This window comes from Pezoporus wallicus, unplaced genomic scaffold (genome assembly GCF_028554395.1).
Source record: "Pezoporus wallicus isolate ANWC-B61680 ecotype Strahan unplaced genomic scaffold, APGP_CSIRO_Pwel_v1 contig_5601, whole genome shotgun sequence".
NCBI classification, from domain to species: Eukaryota; Metazoa; Chordata; class Aves; order Psittaciformes; family Psittacidae; genus Pezoporus; species Pezoporus wallicus.
In genome coordinates this window covers 785390-807566 of record NW_026642944.1, presented here as the reverse complement: position 1 = coordinate 807566, position 22177 = coordinate 785390, and the positions used below count along the sequence as shown (strand labels likewise).

General features: G+C 37.0%; 1 protein-coding gene and 1 long non-coding RNA gene across 2 annotated transcripts in view; one reads left to right on the top strand and one right to left on the bottom strand.

The window, feature by feature from the left end:
* The window catches only part of FYB1 (FYN binding protein 1), a 46618-nt gene extending 28879 nt beyond the window's left edge, over positions 1-17739 (top strand). Inside the window, 11 exon segments of the mRNA XM_057433268.1 lie at positions 726-882; positions 3006-3150; positions 5110-5138; positions 6301-6370; positions 7740-7771; positions 8815-8923; positions 10277-10382; positions 10691-10853; positions 16145-16178; positions 17336-17367; positions 17483-17739. Coding sequence (XP_057289251.1) covers positions 726-882; positions 3006-3150; positions 5110-5138; positions 6301-6370; positions 7740-7771; positions 8815-8923; positions 10277-10382; positions 10691-10853; positions 16145-16178; positions 17336-17367; positions 17483-17505 — 900 coding nt within the window. The 3' untranslated portion in view covers positions 17506-17739.
* On the bottom strand, positions 6534-20258 carry LOC130611997 (uncharacterized). Its single transcript, XR_008975366.1, has 3 exons — positions 20138-20258; positions 14089-14282; positions 6534-6630 (listed from the first exon to the last, which is right to left on the bottom strand). It is a non-coding gene; the product is annotated as an uncharacterized LOC130611997 (long non-coding RNA).
* Between the last annotated feature and the right edge of the window lie 1919 nt (positions 20259-22177).

Genomic DNA, 22177 nt, shown 5'->3' with positions numbered 1-22177 from the left:
AAGGGATGTAGAAGTGGCACTTCAGGACGTGGTTTAGTGGTGGACCTGTCAGTGCTAGTTTAACACTTAGACTCAATGATCTTAAGGGTCTTTTCCAACCTGAAAAATTCTATGATTCTAGGAGTAGTTCTGCTGGAGCTACATGGAGCTGCCCACCGAAATGAAATATGTGTATATTTTGTGAACATGTAAAAGGCTCCATACTTTGTTACTTTGTTGGGTTTAGACTTTGTATTTCTGTGATCTTGCCAGTCACTTCTTCAGCTGCCCTACTGCTATGCCATATCCCTATCTTTTCATTCATGATTATTAATTTCAAACTGGGTAGTTGGGGACAGGAGTTGTGCCTTTCTGTTTATTTGCCTAAACTATTTTAAATGTTAATGAAGCACGTAATCAGTATTTTAGGTTGGATATAAGCAAGAAGTTCTTTACTGTAAGGGTGATGAGGCGCTGGAAGGGGTTGCCCAAGGAAGTTGTGAATGCTCCATCCCTGGCGGTGTCCAAGGCCAGGTTGGACAGAGCCTTGGGTGACATGGTTTAGTGTGAGGTGTCCCTGCCCATGGCAGGGGGATTGGAACTGGATGATCTTAAGGTCCTTTCCAACCCTAACTATTCTATGATTCTATGATTTTATTACAATTATTTTCCCTTTTGTCTGAATGTTTTGGAAAGAACTTAGATTTTCCACATCTGCAATTTCTTCTGTTGCTTCTTCTCTGCAGTTAACAGGACCCATCCAAGTCCTTCATCAGGCACGAGCTTGTGCTGACCACAAGGGAGGGAAGAATGAGCTGACTGTCAAACAGGGGGATGAGATTGAAATAATTCGCCTGACGGACAACCCAGAAGGAAAGTGGCTGGGCAGGATAAAAGGATGTTGTGAGTTCTGTTTCTTCCCTGTGTTCATGAATGTTTTTACTGTAAGACAGCAAACATGTAAGCATTACACCAAGCAGTAGCCTTACCAAGGCTGAGTCATTGGCCGCCAAAGTAAATGATTTCCGCAACTCATCCTCCTGTCCTTAGCTGGCATGCTAGGCTTAGTTCATAGTAAAAAGTTATTTTAGAAGATAATGTAACATCTACAGACACTAGAATAAATTAGGAAAAATGTGTTTGGATCCTCATGGACCTATTGAGTGGTAATTCCATGTCGACCTTTAAATAGTATCACTCAAATAACAAGGATCACATTTTTTCATGTCTGAAATAGAAGCAGAGAATATAGAGCACTGCGCTGTTTGTCTTGTTCCTATTCGTTACTGATTTATAGATTTTACTTTGTCTGAAATCCAAGATCTGTCTCTAATAGCATAAACATCATCAGTGGGTCTATGAGCATGATAAGGAGTTTATGATCTGGCTCCTGGGTTATAACAAAGACATTAAAAGACTGAGCCATAAAATCAATGAAAACTATTAAAGCACTTGATTGATTTTTAAAGAGACTAAAATGACAGTCAGTTCAGTAAGACAGTTCACACATGTAGAACTGAACAATACCAGCTGAGTACTTTGTAGTGCTGGATGTAAAAAAAAATATTGAGGAACTGGAGCATGTCTTACACAAAGAGAGGCTAAGAAAGCCAGGACTGTTCAGCCTGGTGAAGGGAAAGCTCGGGGGGGATATTATAATTGTTCATAAATATCTGATGGGAAGGTATAAAGAACATGGAGCCAGGATCTTTCTATTGTCCCAAGAGAATTGATAGACACAAGAGGCATAGACTGAAACCTGTGAAATTCTGTATGAACATCAGGAAACACTTTTTTACTGTCAGGGTGACCAAGCAAGGGAGCAGGTTGCCAAAAGAGGTGGTAGAGCCTCCATCCATGGAGATCTCCAAAACCTGACGGGACAGAGTCCTGAGCAACCTGCTTTAGCAGATCCTGCTTGGACAGGGGGATTGGCCAAGATGATGTCAAGAGGCAAGTTCCAATATCAGCTTTTCTGTGCTACTTTGAAGCTTCATTAATAAGTCTTTTGCATGGATCATTTTGTACACAGCAAAATAAATGTTGGTGAGGGCTGGAAGAAGGGTATTCTCTTGAGCATGTGCAGTCAATTAATTAATACGTCTTTAATTAATTTACTTTTCATAAACTAATTCTTGCATCAGCAAACACAAGCTGCACAGTGACAAGTGTCAATGGTACAGTCAAATTTGTTTCACCAGATGCCAGTAATGGTCTGTGAAGAAGACCAAACAACAGAGGAAAATCTGTTCTGATCATTTAAATAAGAGAAAAAAAGAAGTTACAGATTTGGGGAGAAGCACAGTAAAAACTGGGTTCACTCAGAAACAGTGAAGGGGGGGGATTTTTCATTTTTCAGGAAATGCAGAAACATTTTTTCATATTCAGAAAAATCCATTCATGCTCTCTTCTGTGCAGGCAGTACACTTGTCTAGAAGTCCTCTTAACATAGACAGAGTTCTCAATCCCAGGCCAACTGCTTTGCTGTAAGTTTCTCCTGATCCATGCCACCTAGGGATATAACCAGACAATTTTTTACAAAAAAAAAACAGGCATAAGAGGATAGAAATAGAGTTTCAGCATATCTACCAACCTGAAGCAAAATCAGTGCAAAGTGTGTCTCCCTCCTAATGCCCTGTCAGAATCTTTGTGTCATGGACTGCCCTAAAACACTCCATGACACTGCAGTGATACCAAGGTTAGCTGAGAAAGGGAGCTTGCCCAGTCATTCCTGGAATTTGCACAGAATATTCTTCTGCTGTACCTGAGAAACAAATAAAGGTGAAGTTAACTTGACACTAGCTGAGGAGGGTTTGGGTGTAGATCTGAGACAGGTCTGAGATTTGTATTTGTGTAGACAGATGCAGACCCAAGCTGAGGCTACTTGGAATAAGACATTTCTTTGAAAGTTTTCAAAGATCATATAGAACAATTCAACCACTTATTCTGAACCTTCTGTTAAACACATCCCTTTACCATGAGCTTTAAAACTACCTCTGCATAATTACATGTTTTCATTCATTTAGATGGATACATTAAAACAACCATGGTGGAGATTGATTATGATTCTTTAAGAAGAAAGCAACAACAGTCTACCAGAGCTTCTGTGAAATGTCCAGAGAGTGACCAAGAAGTGTATGATGATGTTGGAGAGCAGGACAGTATTAGCAAGTATGTATAAGAAATGAATGGTTCGCCCCGGTCAGCCTAAACAGGGGAAGGTTTACAACAGCAAAGTAGACTCTTGTTACAAAAGAACAGCCATTTATGTAAGAAACATGTAACAGATATTCAGACTGATTTAGTCAGAGGAACAAGGATGGATTCTGGAATCCAGCATCTATAACCACTCATACTCAGGAGAAATCCATACGATTGGAAGAGAACCTACAGCCTAGCAGTCCAAAAGAGAATAAAATGCAAAACATGCAGGATTACAAATCAGATCTGACTTCAGGCTGGCGTTCTTTCAGCAGCCAATATAGTTTCATGTCTGATATTTTCCCAGGTTGCTCAGTATCAGTTTTCCTCCCTGCACATTGGTCTCATGGCATTGTAACCTAACCAGAAGTGTTGCTTTAGTTGTTCCAGGTTTTAGGAAAAACTGAGCATTAGGTATTTCATTGCAGAAGTATCTTTGGCCAGCCAATTTCACTATGGCAAGCATTACAATTAACCACCTCAATGCAAGGAATTTAGAAAATATATTGAATCCAAAAGCAAACAAGAATATTCACACTGTTATACACTAAAGTAACAGTGTAAGGAACTTGGAAGGATGAATGAATGGCTCAGATTCATGAAATCCTTTAAGATGTATTTTGCCATTTTTATCTTCTCTAGTGATGAATAGCATTCTGTTCAGTTCATAAGCATGAGTTGTTGGAAGGTCTGACATACATTAGCATGTTTTGAAAGCACTGTAAGAATGCCATCCTAAAAAAAGCCTATTGATCAAATAGTATTGTTAATATTCCAAAATATTCCTAGTGACTACTAAGGCTGTTGTATTTTAGGAGTTCTTGGCACAAGAGTTCAACAAAATATGTAAAAGTTTGAGAAAGGCTCTGACCTGGAAATAATGTCAGCTACTGTGTAACTACCAGGTTTTTTCAGTTACTGTTGGAATACTGGGCTAATATGGAATCCTTGAAATGTTAGAAACATGGAGTTAGAGGTAAAGCATCACCCAGTGAAAGCTAGTTGAGCATTATTTGTTTAACATTTCCTCTCAAGAAAATCCCCTATAAGGGATTATTCTAAATGATGTGGATGTGGATGTGGATGTGGATGCACTCTGCAGTGTTCAGTCAAATTATATTTTTATCCCCATCAAGTTTGACTTCATGAGTTCCTGAGATCCTTTCCAACATGAAATATCTTATGATCCTAAGTCTTATTTTGTACTTTAGTTTGAAGACAGCAACAAGAATATAAAATATGTTCTAAATATATTAAATCACTATAGCTGTAGACATCAATTTGCATTTCCTTGAAAATGACACTTTATTGGAAATTGCTAACAGTTGCTAACAATTACTAACAATTAGGACCAAATGTTCTGCTGGTATGAAAATGCACACCTTCATTAGCTTGAAATATCTGCTTTGATTTATGCAAATAGAGAATTTGCTTCACAGATTTACTCATAAAATACTTTTACATTAACTAAACATGGTATCATTAACTGTCTCTCATTCTCCTTTGATTTACTGTGAATGAGATTTTATAATACTCTTTTCTGATTTGTAAATAATTATTTCCAAGAAAAAGAGCAGTATTTTTTCCCACTTTACCTGAACCTACTTAATCTTTCCTCATCTAAGAGCTAGTTTACTTACGAATTAGACAGCGCCTTTTCTTTAGCATTAGTGAGAATGCAACCAGCATTTGACTGTAAGAAACTGGTGTGCATGTGGTGAAAACAGAGAGAGAAAAAGAACTGGCACATTTAGTTGTTGCCTATATAGAACACACAAGCATGCCTGAGCTTCCAGTGCAGAACCTGTAGCGTTCAACTGGCAATGTAGATGAGTGCCAAAATGCTGAGAAGCAGTGGGTGATCAGGGGTTTTTCGTTTTCCAAAGGATGACTGTTTTTCTCTAAAATGTCTCTCACTTGCTTTTCCAGTAACAGTGCTGGCCAAAGTGGATCTGGAAGTAAGTTCTACATACACTTTTGAGGAGGAGTGGTTTCTGCATACCGCTTACCTTCAAATCTGCACTTTCCAAATAAGACAGTAAATATACATAACCATGCTAAATATTAGCTAACCGGCAACAAATAAGCAAGTATAGTGGCTAAATTCACTTTCTTTCCACGTATGGGAACTTGGCTAGATTCAGATACTGTGAATCAGAAGCATGCCAGAAGATGACAAAACTAATTTCTTTTTGTAAAGGTAAATCATCCTACAAAACAGCACATACATAATTGGCAAAATATTAACATGAGCAAGAGCTTTTGTGCAGGAGAAATTTAGTTCTGAAATAGCCAGTAATACTGCCAATTAAAGCTGAATTTTGCTTTGAACTTCAGTTTCACTGATACTCTGGAGTCCTAACTGGTATGACTGCAGCTGTTTCACACTGTCAAGAATGCACCTTCAAACAGTTTCCCCTTTGGTAGCACATGAATTTTCAGAGGATTCTCTGTTGATCACAAGAGCACAGCTCATCTTCTCAGCATAAAGTTTAGATACAAGTCATGGCAGAAGCATCCCCTGGCAGTGCTGAATGAAGTTGCTGCCAGCTAAGTACAGGTTTCAGTGATTATCTGGCCAGAGGCTAGAACTGGACATGGAAAATGAGCTAACCCTGCACTGATGGAGGTGGGGCTGAAAGGTCCGAAGACCAAAAAAAAAAAACAGAGACCAAAATGGGGAGCTTACACTGCATTTGCCTCTTTCTTCTGTGGGTGAGCCCAAGATGTCAGTTGTTGAAAGTGTTCGTCTGACATCTTCCATCATCACTCGTGTCACACACAAAAAGGTAAAAGCCATCAGTCATCATAAGGACTGGGCCAAAATTAGCCATTTAGAACTTCATGGAATACAGTGTAAATGCATTTGTTTTCAGTATTCACAACACCTACTGTTGTGATTGGCAGTAGCACATCTAAATGCTGTGAATGGCATTCCTAACTGGCAAAAGTCTAAATCACTGTTTTAATAAATGGGCTGTACTGGTTTACAAAAAGATTCCATTTAGAAGAAGGCTGAACAAGGCGCACACACATCTGACATACTAAAGAGGCCAGTAATGAATACCCTATTCATCAGCATTTAATATAATACATTAATTCATGTTTGATCTGTTAAAGGTATGTTCCCACCTCCTCCTTCTGATAAAGATATTTATGATGGGATTAATGATGAAGATGCTGCAACCAGGTATGTTTTTGTATCATTTTGCTTCTTTAGCAGAGTGTTTTCATTTCAGTTTTTAGTATTTTTTAATTAGGAATAATAAATAACAAGTATTGGAATGATCAGCAATATATATATTGCTGGATATATATCAGGATGGGTTCCTGAAGCAAAGGGCTCTTTGGCTCTTTTGGAGTGGTTTTGTTTTGTAATTATTTTTGATATGTCAGCAAAAGCAGCTGCAGTCATGAAAATCCATGAATTCCCAACTAGACAGAATAGCTCTGAAGTGAGATCAACAAAGTAAAATGCTAGCTTTTGGAGTAACAGCATGAAAACAGTAAGCCACTAGATTAATATTTAAACCTACAAATACATCTCAATATCTACAAATGATATATATATTTATAGTTCAGCATTTTAGTGTTTAGCATTTAGGTAAGGGTCCTCACCTTGTGGTATAGACACCGTTGCCATTATTGAGAATTATGTGCATCAATGGAGAATTTAAACTGGACCTTTTAAACAGACTGTTACATTTTACATTGTGATAATTGCATCCATACTCCAAAGGTCTGTATCGCAGGATGAAGATAAGAATGGTATCTGGTCCTGGGGAATCTTGAAGAGGCTAAAAGTCAAAGATGACAAAAAGAAAAGTGTACGAGAAAAACCAACCAAAGTCAATGTGGCAGAAGATAATGGAAATTTGTTGTAAGAGTCTGCCAGGAAATCACAGTGCACATTAACTAATTAAAAAAATTTGATCACATGCAACTAACATGTTCTTACAGCAACCTAATGAATCATGCATCAAATTGCAGCTCAGGATGATACTTTTCTGCCAAACCACTGACCTCCTTTCTTTTCACCTCTATAATATAGCTATTTGCTTAATAAGCTGCATTTGTTGCATAAGTCTGGTAATTAAAATTGCCTTTTTTTTTTTTTTTTTTCTGGTGAAGAGTGCCAAAATAATGCATCATCTTTGTGCCACTCTGGTGATGTAAGTTTTCTGTATCCTCAGTTTAAATGTACTTTGCTCACCAGTCCAATGTATCTGAGACAAACTGGCAAACCTAGTGCCATAATCCAAATTTTAAGAATACTGTGTTCAACAGAATAATGCAAAGATTGTCTTTTACCTATCTTGCCTACAGGTTAGATAAGCAACTGTTAGTTTTACCACTATCTTCTCTCATTCAGTTCTGAACAATTTTCCTTTGATTTAGTGGTAAAAATCCGTTTAGTCCACAAGTATTTCTGGTGTCAGCAGAGCTTCAAAATGTCTGGAGATTACTTGGAGCCCTTGTTGAAAGTTTTTCAAATTACTTAAATGATGCAAAAGCCTGTTAATGTGATATAAATAGTTAATGAGCACCTTTTTTTACAGCATGCCTCCTTCAACAAAGCAGTTTGGAAAAGGTAATTAACAGCCTATTGTTCAGTCTTCATATTGATTCTCAATCTTTTTTTTTTTTTTTTTTTTGTATACATTACTCTGTATTATGCTGGTCACAAAAATACATTCAAGGAAGGAAACAGGATTTCCCATTGCTTAGCCAGTTCCAGTAAACAAATTTCAAATATTGTGACCGATTTGTCTGCAGACAAAGAGATACATATACATTGCAAGCTCTCTGGAAAACAATTTAATGTAATTTTTTTAAGAAGCTGAGATTTTTCTATGTGAGATTTACACTATTTTGTTTTATTTGACGTTAGTATTAACAGCTAGTTTTGGAAAGAAGTACTTACTGCAAGACTTCAAAAGCAAAAAGGGATGCTTGTTGCTATTTTTATCACTTACAGTGTCTTTGTGAGAGAATATATATTCACAAATATCAACTCAGCCTTGAAATGAAAAGCAAGTTCTTACAATTTTTGAGGCTTTTTCTAGACCTGAGTTCTAAACCTTTTATTTCCCACTGTGATTTTTCTAGCCATTGATTTGATGAGTTCAACAATTGCTTCCTCTTTACAAATATGTTGAATGTGATTCAAAGTATATTCTTGGGTAAGAGTTCACTGCTTTGGCATTGCAAGATGGTCTAAACCCTAATATACATGTGACTTATATCCACTGCTAAGCAACATTGCATTGACCACAGTGCTATAGAAGTGCCTGTGTGTACATTAAAATCAAACTCCAAAAATATACTTTGATGCAATACAATGGGAAATGGACTCATTAAAATGAAGATTAAAGGCTATTAAATTAGCCAACATGTGCTAAAACTTGCCTCAGCATCAAAAGATTAAAATATCAGTGAATACCTATTATTATTAACAAAGAGTCTTCTGAAAAGGTTAGCTGGTGTATGTTTTTCACAGTACATTGTGCAAAACAGAGAAGCCACAGTTACTATGGAGAGTAAATGGTTACAGTGACATAGATTGTAACACAATATATTCACTACTCAAGGATTGCATAATGATTTTCCATTCTTTTAAAACTTTTGTTTCAGATTGTGGAGACAATGATGTTTATGATGACGTAGATCCTTCAGACTTCTCTCCTCCCCTGCCTGACCTCAAGCAAAAGAAAATGGAAATCTCTCCCCTGATTAGAAATCTGTAAAACACTGAAAAACATTTTCTAAGTATTTACTACAGGCACATTGCTACTAATGTGTGCTTTATTTGGTGTTAAGTTTAATTCTCATGACTCTACTGTTGACAATGGAAGTTGAATATTCCCTGCTTCCATTTCAGAGTGAAATAATAATTAGACTACAGAAAAAAAAAAGCATGCATTGAATTTCAACAAATTTAGTCCCTGATGGACAAAAGGTAGAAATGAATACATGGCCTAACAGTACTTTGTTGTAGATTTTCTGCATGTAGTTCTTTTCTTATCAGAATTTGGGGACTGATATGATAAGTACTTGATTCCAGCTGCTGCAATATTTTAAGAGAAAAGCAGACAGCTGTTATAGGTATGAAACACATATAGCAGTGTAAAGTTCAGCTTGGAGAACTTCTATCCCTGTATCAGGAAGTTATGGCCATCTCTGGAGCACAGATGTGTTATGAGTACAGATGCATCTATGAAGATGGCTGCAACATGTCACATTCTGTTGTACTAACTCCGTTCAGGTGGAGCTAAAGTGTGCACCACAATAAGCTAGTCTGGAGGCATTAAAACAGAGATAGCTCTTTGAATGCTGTACACAAAGGAAAAGACATAGCCTTCCTAAGCTAAATGTAGGTTAGTTCACACACAGTCATACATTCATTATCAGTGAAACTGTCATCTGCAACTCCTGAAGAGATCAGGAAGGATCAAAAAGTAGGGTCAGACTTTGAACTCCCATGTATGGCATCAGGAGTTAGGGCACAAAACCCTTCCATGCTCACTGGCATAAGTCAACAGTACTGGGGATGTGGAAAAACCAACTGAACTTGAAATGGGTCACGTAATGCAGATCCCCTTGTGTAGCAAGGTCGTGTATGGACTCATAGAACTAACACAGCTACTGTACGAAAGGCCACGAGGTTCCAGCTGCCTCCACAGTGGGACATGCATTATTCAGGCTATTCTCCAAAGATACATAGACTTCACAAAATTTGCGCCTTGCCTAGAGATTTTAAAGTGATGGGTATAATCTACCTAAACTATTTTTGGTAGATTTAAAGTTCTTATTGATGTAGCAGCTAGAAATGTCAAATAATTTTCCATATTCACTTATGTGATAGATATATTAACATCAGAACTCACTAAAAGAGAATACTAAGAAAGACAACCCCAACTTTTTATTTCTTTTGAAATCAAGTCTGTATTGCATTATCTGTATTGGTTTTGCAGAGCAGCAAAAACATGTGAAACACGCCTGAAGGCAAATGCATTTTCACTAAAATTATCAAAAAGTTTGTTAATACCTCAGATGTATTGTTAATTTAGTTTTTATTTGTAAACTTTTGTTTTAGTTCATCAAAATCAGCAAGGCTTGTAAAATACAAATCAGATGAAAAAGATGCACAAAAGTTTAAAAATATGGAAAGAGAAGAGAAACAGTTCAGAAAAAAGTTCAAAGTAAGTTTTGTTCACATAAATATAAATACTAAAATATCTGTATTGTATCCTCTAATTTGCATCCCTTAATTTGCCAGTAATCAACTATTTTGCCTTCAAATGTAAAGTATTAGCATTTGTAAAAATAGTTATCTGAGTATTTATAAGTCCAAATGCAAGCATGGGCACATGATACACAGCATAAACAATCTTTTGCGTTATTTTTGAAAATTAACTAATAAGTGGGAATATATTGTTCTAAGAAATGCATGATTATAAGCTTTATGTAGATCATTTTTTAATCAGCATCTCTTATTTTCTTTTTGCAGTTTGAAGGTGAAATTAAAGTTATGTACTCTACCACAGCAGTCCAGGATTTGCCCCAGAGAAGATGGGGATCTAAAGACTTACCAGTTAAACCAGGGGAGTCTCTTGAAATTATAGAAAGTACAGATGATACCAAGGTCCTGTGCAGGAATGGAGAAGGAAAATGTAAGTTTTATTACAAAGCTGTAGTATAAATCAAATTATCAGAGAATGATTGAGTCAAGTTGCGTAAAAAATTCTCTACCCTGCCATACTAAAGCAGAGTCTAGTATTTGTCCTTTTCTTTGCCTGGTGGTTGACAAGAGGCAAATTCTTGTTATTTTTATTATTTTAAGACAGGATTGTCTTAAAGCAATTAAAATTCCAACAGACAAGATATACCAAATGAGAGAAAAAGTACAGCTTAGTTATGTAAATCCTGCTTTGCATCAGCTGAGATTAGCAGATGATTTGGTTGCTTCTGTCTCTATTTGCCAAAAAGAGCATAGCTATAACACCCCACAGAAACTAGTAAAAGTAAAATCCTTGCTGCACCTCTGGGAAACATTTGCCCATTGATTGCAGCCAAGGGAACATCAGTAACAATATTCTTGCTTTGGAAGCTTAATCTTTCCAAGAGGCTGTGTGGGAAACTGCTTAGGAGTCTTTCCTCCATCCCCTAGCTGGTTCAAGGCATGCCTGCTTGTCTGGGGAGCTGCACAAGGTCGTCCAGTTTTTCTTTGAAACCCTTGTCTGAGGCCTGCACTGGCAGAAGTTTTTTTGCATTTTTGAAGAACTTTGGACTATTTACTACTATTTTCAATTTATTAATGTGTTTCTGTTATTTTTCAAATCTCCTAATGAAAATCCACTGTGTAGGAAGACTGCATCCAAAGGAGAAGCATTTTTCTGCTCACTTTACTTTTTACCTTTGACCAGTGTAGATGACTGTCCAATGCTATATACCTCTCAAGGAGATACAGTCACTTTCCTGCTATTTTTCCCTGCTTTGTACTCATAGTTACAATCTGGATTATAGCCTTCTTCTTGGCAGGCCTGCAGGGTGAGGGAGAATTTCTTGCATGACAACACATAATGTTTTTTCAAAATATGGGCTACACTAGTGTAGCCACATCCTAAAGTGCAGATTTCACTGCTGCATTTTTTTGAATCAAGCTAATAACAAAGTAGAAAGTAGTTCATGTCAGCTGTTTCCCTCACAGTCTTCAAAGCCTTTCAAACAGTAAGAGTGACTGCTTTGCCATGCATAAAAGAGCAAAACAAATAAAAATATCCTCCCTGGAAACCTCTGAATAGATCTCTTGTCAGTTTTCACATTCATTAGTGAAGTTTGAATCCTACTTTAGTTAAGTGCCTGACAGTTTCAGTTATTTTCTCTAGTTGCACTAGTTTCTCATACCTTAAAGATATGATTTTACCTTTTGAAATTCAAATAGACTGAAAATCAACAATTAAAGATGTTTTTGTTAATTTCTTGCACATGAATTCTTGTGCTACAGACCCTTCACCAGCTCTGTTGCTCTTCCCTGGACCCACTCCAGTACCTCAATGTCTCTCTTGTAGTGAAGGGTGCGAAATTGAACACAGAATTCGAGGTGCAGCATCACCAGTGCCCAGTACAGGGGGATGATCATTGTCCTGGCCCTCCTGGCCACACCATTGCTGATACAGGCCAGGATGCTCTTGGCTACCTTGGCTGCCTGGGCACAAGCTGGATCATGTTCAGCTCTGTCAGTCAGCACCCCCATGTCCTTTTCTACCGAGCAGCTTTCCAGCCACTGTGCCACAAGCCTGTATCATTGCATGGGGTTGTTGTGACCCAAATGCAGGACACAGAACTTTACCTTGTTGAACCTCATACCACTGTCCACAGCCCATTGATCCAGCCTGTCCAGATCCCTCTGCAGAGCTTCCATATCCTTCAGAAGATCAACACTCTCACCTATCTTGGTGTCATCTGCACATTTACTGAGGGTGCACTGGATGCCCTCATCTAGATCATCACTAAACATATTAAACAGCACTGGGCCTAACACCGAGCCCTGAAGGACATCACTAGTGACCGACTGCCAACTAAATGTGACACCATTCACCACCACTCTTGGACTCAGCCATCCAGCCAGTTTCCAACCCAGCAAAGAATCCTCCTATCCAGGCCATGAGCAGCCAATTTCTCCAGGAGAATGCTGTGGGAGACAACATCAAGTGCTTTACTTAAATCCAAATACACAACATCCACAGCCTTTCCCTCATCAACCAGGCAGGTCACCTTATTGTAGAAGGAGATCAGTTTGGTCAAGCAAGACTTGCCCTTCATGAACCCATGCTGACTGGGCCTGATCCCTCTGTTTTCCCACACATGCTTTATGACCTCACTCAGGATTATCTGCTGCATGATCTTCCCCAGCACAGAGCTCAGGCCGACAGGCCTGTAGTTTCCAGGGTTCCTTCCTGCCCTTTTTGTAGAGAGGTGTCATGTTGGCCAACCTCCAATCCCTGGGACCTGCCCACTAGAACAGGACTGCTGATAGATGATGAGGAGTGGCTTAGCAAGGTCCTCTGCCAGCACTTTTGGGTGGAACCCATCTGGCCCCATAGACTTGTGCATGTCTAAGTGAAGCAGGAGGTTACTAACCATTTCTTCCTGAATTATGGGCACTTGAATCAGCTCCCTGTCTCTGTCATCCAGTTCAGGGAACCGAGTACCCTGGGGATGGCTGTGTGACTATTAAAGACTGAGGCAAAGGCAGTATTAAGTACCTCAGCCTTGTCCTAATCCTCAATCACTAGGTTTCACCCAGTATCCAGCAGAGGACAGAGGCTCTCTTTGGCCCTTCTTTTATTGTTAATATATTTGAAAAAGCACTTTTTATTCTCTTTGGTGGCAGTGGCCAGATTTAGTTCCATCTGTGTTTTTGCCTTTCAAACTTCCTTTCTATACAACCTAACAACATCCTTGTATTTTTCCTGGAGTGACAGTTCCTTCTTCCACAGGTGATAGATTCTTTTTTTTTACCCTGAGTTCCAGCAGTATCTGGAACATTCCAGTGTTCAGCCAAGCTGGTCTCTTCCCCAGCAGTTTTATTTTTGCCACATAGGGGCTGCCACTCCTGCACCTTAAGGATTTCATTCTTGAAGAGTGTCCAGCCTTCCCGGACCTCTTTGACCTTCAGTAATGTTTCCCAAGGAATTGTGCCAACCGGTGTCCTAAATAGGCTGAAGTCAGCCCTCTGGAAGTCTAAGGTGGAGATTTCGTTGACCTTCCTGACTTCTCCAAGGACTGAAAATTCTATCATTTTGTGATTGTTTTCCCAAAAATGGCTCCAACCATCACTCACCAGTACTTCTCTGTTTGGAACAGCAAGTCTAGCCAGGCATCCCCCCTAGTTGGCTCACTCACCAGCTGGGTCAGGAAGTTATCTTTCATACTCTCCAAGAACCTCCTGGATTGTTTCTTCTTTGCTGTGTTCCACTTCCAGGAGACATCTGGTAGGGTGAGGTCCCCCACGAGAACAAGGGCAAACAATCATGAAACTTGTCCCAGTTGTTTGAAGAACACTTTATCTGTAGCTTCATCCTGGCTAGGTGTCCAGTCTTAAACAGAAGGTAGTGCAGATAAGTGTCAGATAAAATATGATCACATAGAATTAATGGCTTTCTAGGGAACCTTCAGGTCTAGCACAAGACAGAGGTTTTCCTTAAAAGGCAATGTCTTTAATGCATTACAGCCTTCACATAGCAAATTGCTAATCTACTTTATATATAGCATATTCTGGGAAAAAAAACCACCCTTACTTACATTTGAGATTTATAGCACTATCTGATATCTACCTATTTTAAGGTGGAAATACACCAAGTTAAAAGGAATTATGCAAATATTTCTTTATGAAGAAAAGCCGTATATAAGAATTAGTTATTTATTACAATTTGCAGGACTATTGGGTATATTAGTCTTGCCAGATAATTTTTTAATATTCCATACAGGAATCATAGGACATTTCACACTGGCCATTCAAAGACTGCCAATATGACAGCTTTTGGGAACAGTACTAGCTCATTGTGACTGATGCCAGTTTGCAAGGGAAGGTTTCCTGTACTAGTAAATATCTTCAAAAGTGTGATTTCAGTTAGAACAAAATTAGGGCTTGGATGTGAAAAAGGCTTAACACAAAATATGAGATTATCTGGACATTACTGTGCATTTATATTAAAAGAAAAAAAAAGACAGACTTAAGAGACTTTTATGTCTTGTGTATTGGAAAAGAAAAATTCCTTAAGGATCTGGAGATTCAGCTGGACTGACTTGAAGGATTGCCACAAGATAGATTATCAGAAAACTGATACTTTCTATACTATATAATGGTTTTTCTAAGTACATGGAACAGTATCGCCTCCAGGAATTAAAGGAAATTTACAAGTCAGGCTAACAAATTTATTCTAAAACCTATGAATATTGTATGAACGACTAAAAACCTGACATTTTAGTGTGACCACGTAAGCCTCCTAATGAATAAAAGAAAGAAACTTATATAATAATTTCAAATATAACACAAGATCACATTTCTCATTTTAGCATTGTCCTAATTTTGTGATATGTCCTAAATATGTAATTACTGTTGCAGCTTTCTCTTTGCTCGCATGTTACACCAACTGACAAATATTTCTGTAGATATCTTTTACCAAAGTTAGCAAGCATTTTTTTCAAGATGTTAGATATATTGAAGAATATATGCAGTTTTATCTGATTTAATTAGTATTGCAGCAAGGTAATAAAATATTTCACTAGTGAGCAGCTTTTCTAAGGTATATCCATTATCTACATAAAGAGCTCTTATCAATATAATACATTTAATGATTAATTGGTGTATACATCTTGAAAGACATTTTGTCCTATATGCATATTTCTGGTTTTTAATATTATAAATAATATGTGGTTATTATTATACCACATTTTTGTGCTATAATTCATGAACTGTACTTTATTTTGTGTTAATGGCTATTATTTCATACCTCTCTCATGCAACCAGGAAACTAAAATAGAAGATGAAAACCTAATCTCACACAAACTGTATTACTATTTCCTCCTTTCAGCACTAATTTTGTACACAATGGAAACTACTCCAACAAAACAAGACAAATGAGATTTGATGAATACGTGAGGTACCTGGCACAATAGTCACCTAACTGATTTTGGAGATTCTGTAGTATTGTGATTCCTTATCTAAGGCGTAGATATGTTAAACAGCAAATAATGATTAAAACTAAAATTGGACATAGCATAATTTTCCTCAAGTATATACTTGAGTATATACAAGTATATACCTATTTTTCATTGTTATCCACCTATTACGTCTTTCTGTCTGAAACATCTAAAAGAGAAAAACTGTATTTCACTACTTCTAGCAATGGAATAACATGAATATTTAATTAAATACAAATATATTTCAATTTTACAGATGGCTATGTTCTGAGAAGTGATTTAGTTCAGAAGTAAGTACAAAGTTATCTATTTGAAAAAAATTGTTGTAACACTCAATTTTGTTTTAAACTGTTTGTTAAATAGAAGTGGAACATAGTTATTTTAGTATGTCATTCTAGTCCTGCAAATTAACTTCTTTTAATGGAGTTTAGATTTTTCAAGAATTAGTCACACACATCCATGTTGGAAATTTTCCAGGGCTCCATTCCTTGTTGCTTAACCATAAACTCTGTTTTAAATCACGAAAAATTACACAAATTAAACATTATTAGTACTAGAATCTATTACTGAATGGTACGTTACTGGGATTAAGTGTATTGATTCCATTTTAAACTGTTTAACTAACATGGACCAATTTTTTTTAGGTTTAATATTATTTCAGTCTCATAGGGATTGAGCAGATTTGGCTCGGTGCTGCTCCAAATAACTGCATGGAGTTCAGCACTTAGATTCTAATTCAAAACTCTCACCAAGCAAAGTCTTTCCATTTCCTTCAATGGGCTTTATGTTAGCCCCTTAAGCATCAAATCAGATGTCACTTTTAGAATTCAGGCCTGCAAACACTTATACACACATTTCTTATATGTATAAATAGCCTTATTGGCTTCCATGGGCCTATTCACGTATCTAAGTGACATATTGTAAAAATTCACAGAGCATGTATCATTTATCAACATTACCTAAATTCATTAATTAAATAGCTGCTACTCCAAAACCATTATGGCATTGCCAAATACAGAAACAAATAAGAATTTCAAGGGCATAATGATATTTTTTGCTCATCTTTTCTGGTTTTCATTTTAAAAAAAAATCAGTAAGCATTAAATTGTTTTATGGCAGTATCTCTATGAGTCTGTTAGAATAGCTACTTAAAAGCTCAATCAAAAAACTTTTACTGAAAAAAGCCTTGCATGTTAGAAATGTATACAACTCTACCCTCTACTGAAAATCTTTTGACATGACCATCTTGTTCAACACAGTACTGTTACCACAAAGATTGCACTTTCCTAATTAGCTAATTAATTACTTCATGGCATGTTTGCACCATACTAGTATGCTATCTTTTATCTGCATGCAAGTAATAATATCAACCCAAATCATTCTGTGATTCTATGGTCTGATGTCTCAACTTTTTACATACATTATTTTTCTTTTTTTTAACTTACAGTGATGGAGAGATTTACGATGACATTGGTGATGGTATGTTGAACATTTCAAACAATACAATAACAGTATTCAGTTACACCAAATAACTTTATTCTTGAGTTGAAATACTATATAATACTAATATTTTTTCATTTTATTTCCATTTCAGATTGCATCTATGATAATGACTGAGGCAGAATTTTATTCAAGAGGTTCATTGAAGATCAAAATCTATTTCAGAGTTCCTAATTGTGAAAGCAAGAGAAGTCACTAAAGCTGATTACAAGTTAACTCAGTTACACTCTTACAAATGTACAATTAATCTTTTTTTAGGATTTCAGGGTTCTTGCATTCCTTGCTTTGTATGACATTTGAATTGCCATTTATCTGAGCAATTAAAATTCAGGGAATATGAGCTAAAGTTAAGGTTACCATATTCCACTTTCTTTCCACATTTATGATAGTCCATGTAAAAACACTTCTTCAACTAGCTATACCCAGAGAGGCTAGTCCAGGTCTATGAAGTATACAGATGACAATAAGCCCTGGGAACAGGTTTTACTTTGTCTCTGGTCTATTAAACACCAGAGACTCCCACTCTGGGAAGGACAGTATCCTGAAAAGAAATGCTTCCTTTAGTGATAACATCCTGTTGTGAAAACAGGAAATCAAAAGTGGGCATCAGAGAAGACAATACATTGCTGACCTGCCATTCCAACTGCAATAGTGTTAGCTACACTGACATGTACAGCCATGTACCATCATTGCTCAAGTTGCTTTTTCTGTGTTGTACTTATGATAAAATATCATTCTGTAAGGTTCATTTGACCATTCTGTAAGTACTTTTTGACTAACAGTAAATTAGTAACAATGCTATCTGTCTTACATACAGCACTCTGAGATATAAACCATAGAACAGCATAGTATAGGCTATAGATTATAGTATAGCATTGCTCAAAATATATTCAGAACATTTAGGTTAAGATTTAGTTCCTGTTTAGTTTGAAGATATGTTGCTGTTGCCACTATAGTCATTAACATGGACCTATAAACTGATGATTGATTGGAAATAATTTATAGATTAAATATGTATTTTGATAATACCTTTTCATCTAGGTACTATATTTTAGACTTGGATGAATAAGAGAATAGACACAACATTTATTCCTAAGAATCATTATGATAATGTTCTCTGAATGAGCAAGTAGCAAACTAAAGTAAAATGAACAATGAATCATAACAATAAATATCACTTTGCACTTACCTATCCAAACTCTCTGGAAATCAAAAGACAGTTACAGTGAACTCCTAGTAAAGAGGGTGAGCATGCACAGAATATGGAACGTATACTTTTAATGTGTGATGCTTTCTCTGTAGTGCAAGATAATCAAAAACCTGTAATAACCAATGTGGCTGGATCAGTGTAAGCAACTCCTCCTGATAATCAAGGCTCCTATAATCCTCAAGGGAAGTAAAGCACACTGTGCAAACCAGTGCAATGTAGCAAACTAGCAAGTTTAGCTTATAAACACAAAATTTTTGGCTCTGTTGAAGTCAGTGAGTTTTGGTCTTATCTTCAGTGGTGCTGAGATTTCATCTTACACAAGTGCCTTTTACTGACAGTTCAAAATACAGTAAATCTTGAAGGAGGTATAATGCTATGGGGATATCAAACTTAAAATTAACTGTTGAGATAGTAGCCTATAAGCTGTTTTATACTGTATTTAAAATCACGTATAATACACTGAAAAGCTATATGTAAACTTGCGATTCCTGTTCTATATTTGCTACTCAAACCAGCATCCAGGCATAGAAATACCAATTTTCTGTGTAAACATCAGCACCAGCACCCAAATTTTAAAAATTACCTTATTATATTGAGTGCAATGAATGCATTTGGTTATTTGACTATATTGCTGCTGGTGGTTTATTTATTTTTTAAGGGCATTCAAGAGGGTATCCTCATCAAAGTAGTAATACACCAAAGAACTGAGAAGGAAAGCAGACATTTAGAGATACACAACCAGTTATTAGTTTTACACAGTTAGTTGTTGCAAAAGAGTCTGTGTTAAACTCTAGCATATATGCCCAGTCTTGGTTTAGTTTTAACTGATAGTAAATTTCACATGTTGCACTAAGACCAACAAAGAAACTTCCATTCTGAGTATAGTTTAACTATCTTGTGTTAAACGACTTCAATAGATACAAACCTCTTTTGTCCCCCTGAAAAAGAAGTAAACTATTCTTTGTGAGATTTTTCAGTCACATATTTTTAATAGCTTTTAATGTTCTTAGCCTTGATGTGCTGTAGGTACTGTGTTTCCTTACTGAATATATTGACTGAATTTGTCATACGATACATCAAATAATGAAAAGAAATAATCATAAGATTCTTTAAGCTAAAAATCTGTGTATTGTTTATGCAGATCAAATATCATGTGGTTGTTACAGGGTGTATAAATGTATTTAAAAGGTACTACACACTGAAAAATTACTGTATTGTATATTTTTTCTTTTCATTATTTTACCAACTTTGTTAACTGGATCCATTTCTTTTTCTCTCTTCTGAATAAAAATGTGCTTTTTGACAAGAAATGTGGGTGCACCATTTTCTGACAAAGTAGAACAACAGCTGAACAGTAACTTCTGAAAATTATCACCAAGTGGCTAGCAGAATGAAAACTGACTTTATTGGCAACAAAACTAAAATATGGCATTTCTTGGTCAGTAATTACTATCCAAAGAGTGAAAGCAGAAAATCTTCCAGGCAGAAAAATCTATACTTAGGCAGTTTAATAAAGTCAGTATTTTAAGGGCTTCTCACCTGTAATTTATTTTGTTATCTTTTGAAGAACATAAAGAAAAAAAAGGAAAACTGTTCTCTCTGGTTATTTTTCCCTCCCAAAACTCGGTCTGTGATCCTGGAGTATTTAGCTTTGCCTGCTAAAACATTCAGCAGTGAAAACGTCAAAATATTGACATAAAAATTAGACTTCAGCATGAACACCACAGCTATGGTAAACAGAGATGTTTTCATCTGTGTTTTACCTCTGTGCTGCGCCAGTACACAAGCTAAGCAAAACCAAAACTGGGAGTGCAATAAAGGCTTCTCTAATTCAGGAGCTTTAGAGCATTTCTCTGCTGTTAGCACAGGCTCTGGACTGCAGGAATGCAGCTGATCTCCTGTGCATTCCTGTGTAAGAGGTTTATGTTCCTGATCCACATAATTGCAGATCCCTTGGCTACTTCTCCCACTGTAGTAACAAAACTCCTCTATGTGTGATGTTGTTGCACAATCCACCTCAGCTGTGAAGATCAGTGCTTTAGTGAGGGAAGGAAACTCAGTGGAGGAACCTAGACTCACTGTGTGTGAATTATATCACCCCTCACCGCAACATTACTTCATGACAGCTATAGGCATAAACATGTTCGTGCATACACATGTGTATCTCTGGATGTGTATATTTTCCGTCAAGTAAAACAACCTCTGAGGAAACTAATGGACCTTTAGAAAGACTTCTGTACAGCAGCTCCAGACCATGTCACATGGAAAAGCTTTTGCACGTAGCTTTTCTACAAAGTGAAGCACTCAAATGCTAGGAGGTGCAAGAAATTAGTTTGCATTTGCACAGTTTCTGCTCTGTCTCCTTGTGTGGATGTGTCTTTAACTGTGTGCAGTCTATAATTACATGAGGGCTCAGTATTTTTTTCCACAGGATCCCCGCCTCATTTAGTGCATGGGTTGGATGAAAGTTAACAGAAAAGGCAGTTGTTCAGCCCTGCTTATACAGTTTCTGGACACTCCTCTATTTAGTGCAAATCTTCCCAAGCCCATGCTGCACCCAGAATTAGTTTCTCATGGCATTCATCACAATGATATCTCAGATTTCCTATGAACAGTAATGGATTTCTCATGAGAGAGGAAAATATTGTATCCCTGGTTTTGGTGTATGAAAGCAAGGCACAAACAGAAAACAATTTGTGGCACATACCCATTAATCCTGGATATAAAAACAAACTGCTAAAGCTAAATTAATTATATTTTTTATACTTTCCAAGACTAGGACTCTCACTATTTTCCATCTCTTTGCCTTTACTTGTGATTAAACACTTTGTGTTTAAAAAGTATTAGCATCCCAAATGAGTATTTTTAATATACCATGCTCACAGTAATAAAAAGAGGGCAAATAGGCAATACTGATTAAAAGTGAATTTAAGTAATACTTTACATAACATTCTGAAACTTAATGAAAACTGGGGACAAATTCTAGAAGTGAGTGGTCTACACTGTCCCCTTGACTTACACCCAACGTACATATTGACAGCAAGTTTGTTGGCATGGTTTTGAGTCAGGTCTATGGCTTTTGCCAGAATTAAAACCTTTCGTGTATATGGTTTGGGGATATGCCAGGCTGAGACACCCAAACCAGTTCTGAAAGGATTAACTTATTTATCAGATGCCATTTACTCAGGATTGCAGCTAAGCCTCCCAAGCCTGCCACCTTGACTACTTAGCCTGACAAAGAAACAAGGTAGGGGTGCACCTGAAGGGTCACTCTAACCAGTTTCCATCACTGAAGCCAGCTGGAAGGTATCTCTGTGCCACGACACAGCCACGGCACTGCAGAAGGACACTGCAGCATGTCGTAGTGTTGCGCAGAACAGCTCCGTGGTAGCCCCAGGTCCCCTTCTCTGCCTGGGTGGAGCAAAATTGCAATGATCTCACAAAGCCTTTCTTCTCTGTCTTTCATTCTAGCTAGCTGGCTCCTGAACATACATAAAGTTTGTTAAATTATCTCCACTTGCCGCCTTCTAAAGCACTTTGAGAGGATTAAGTCATTATTAAAAGTATAGAGTTTCTTGC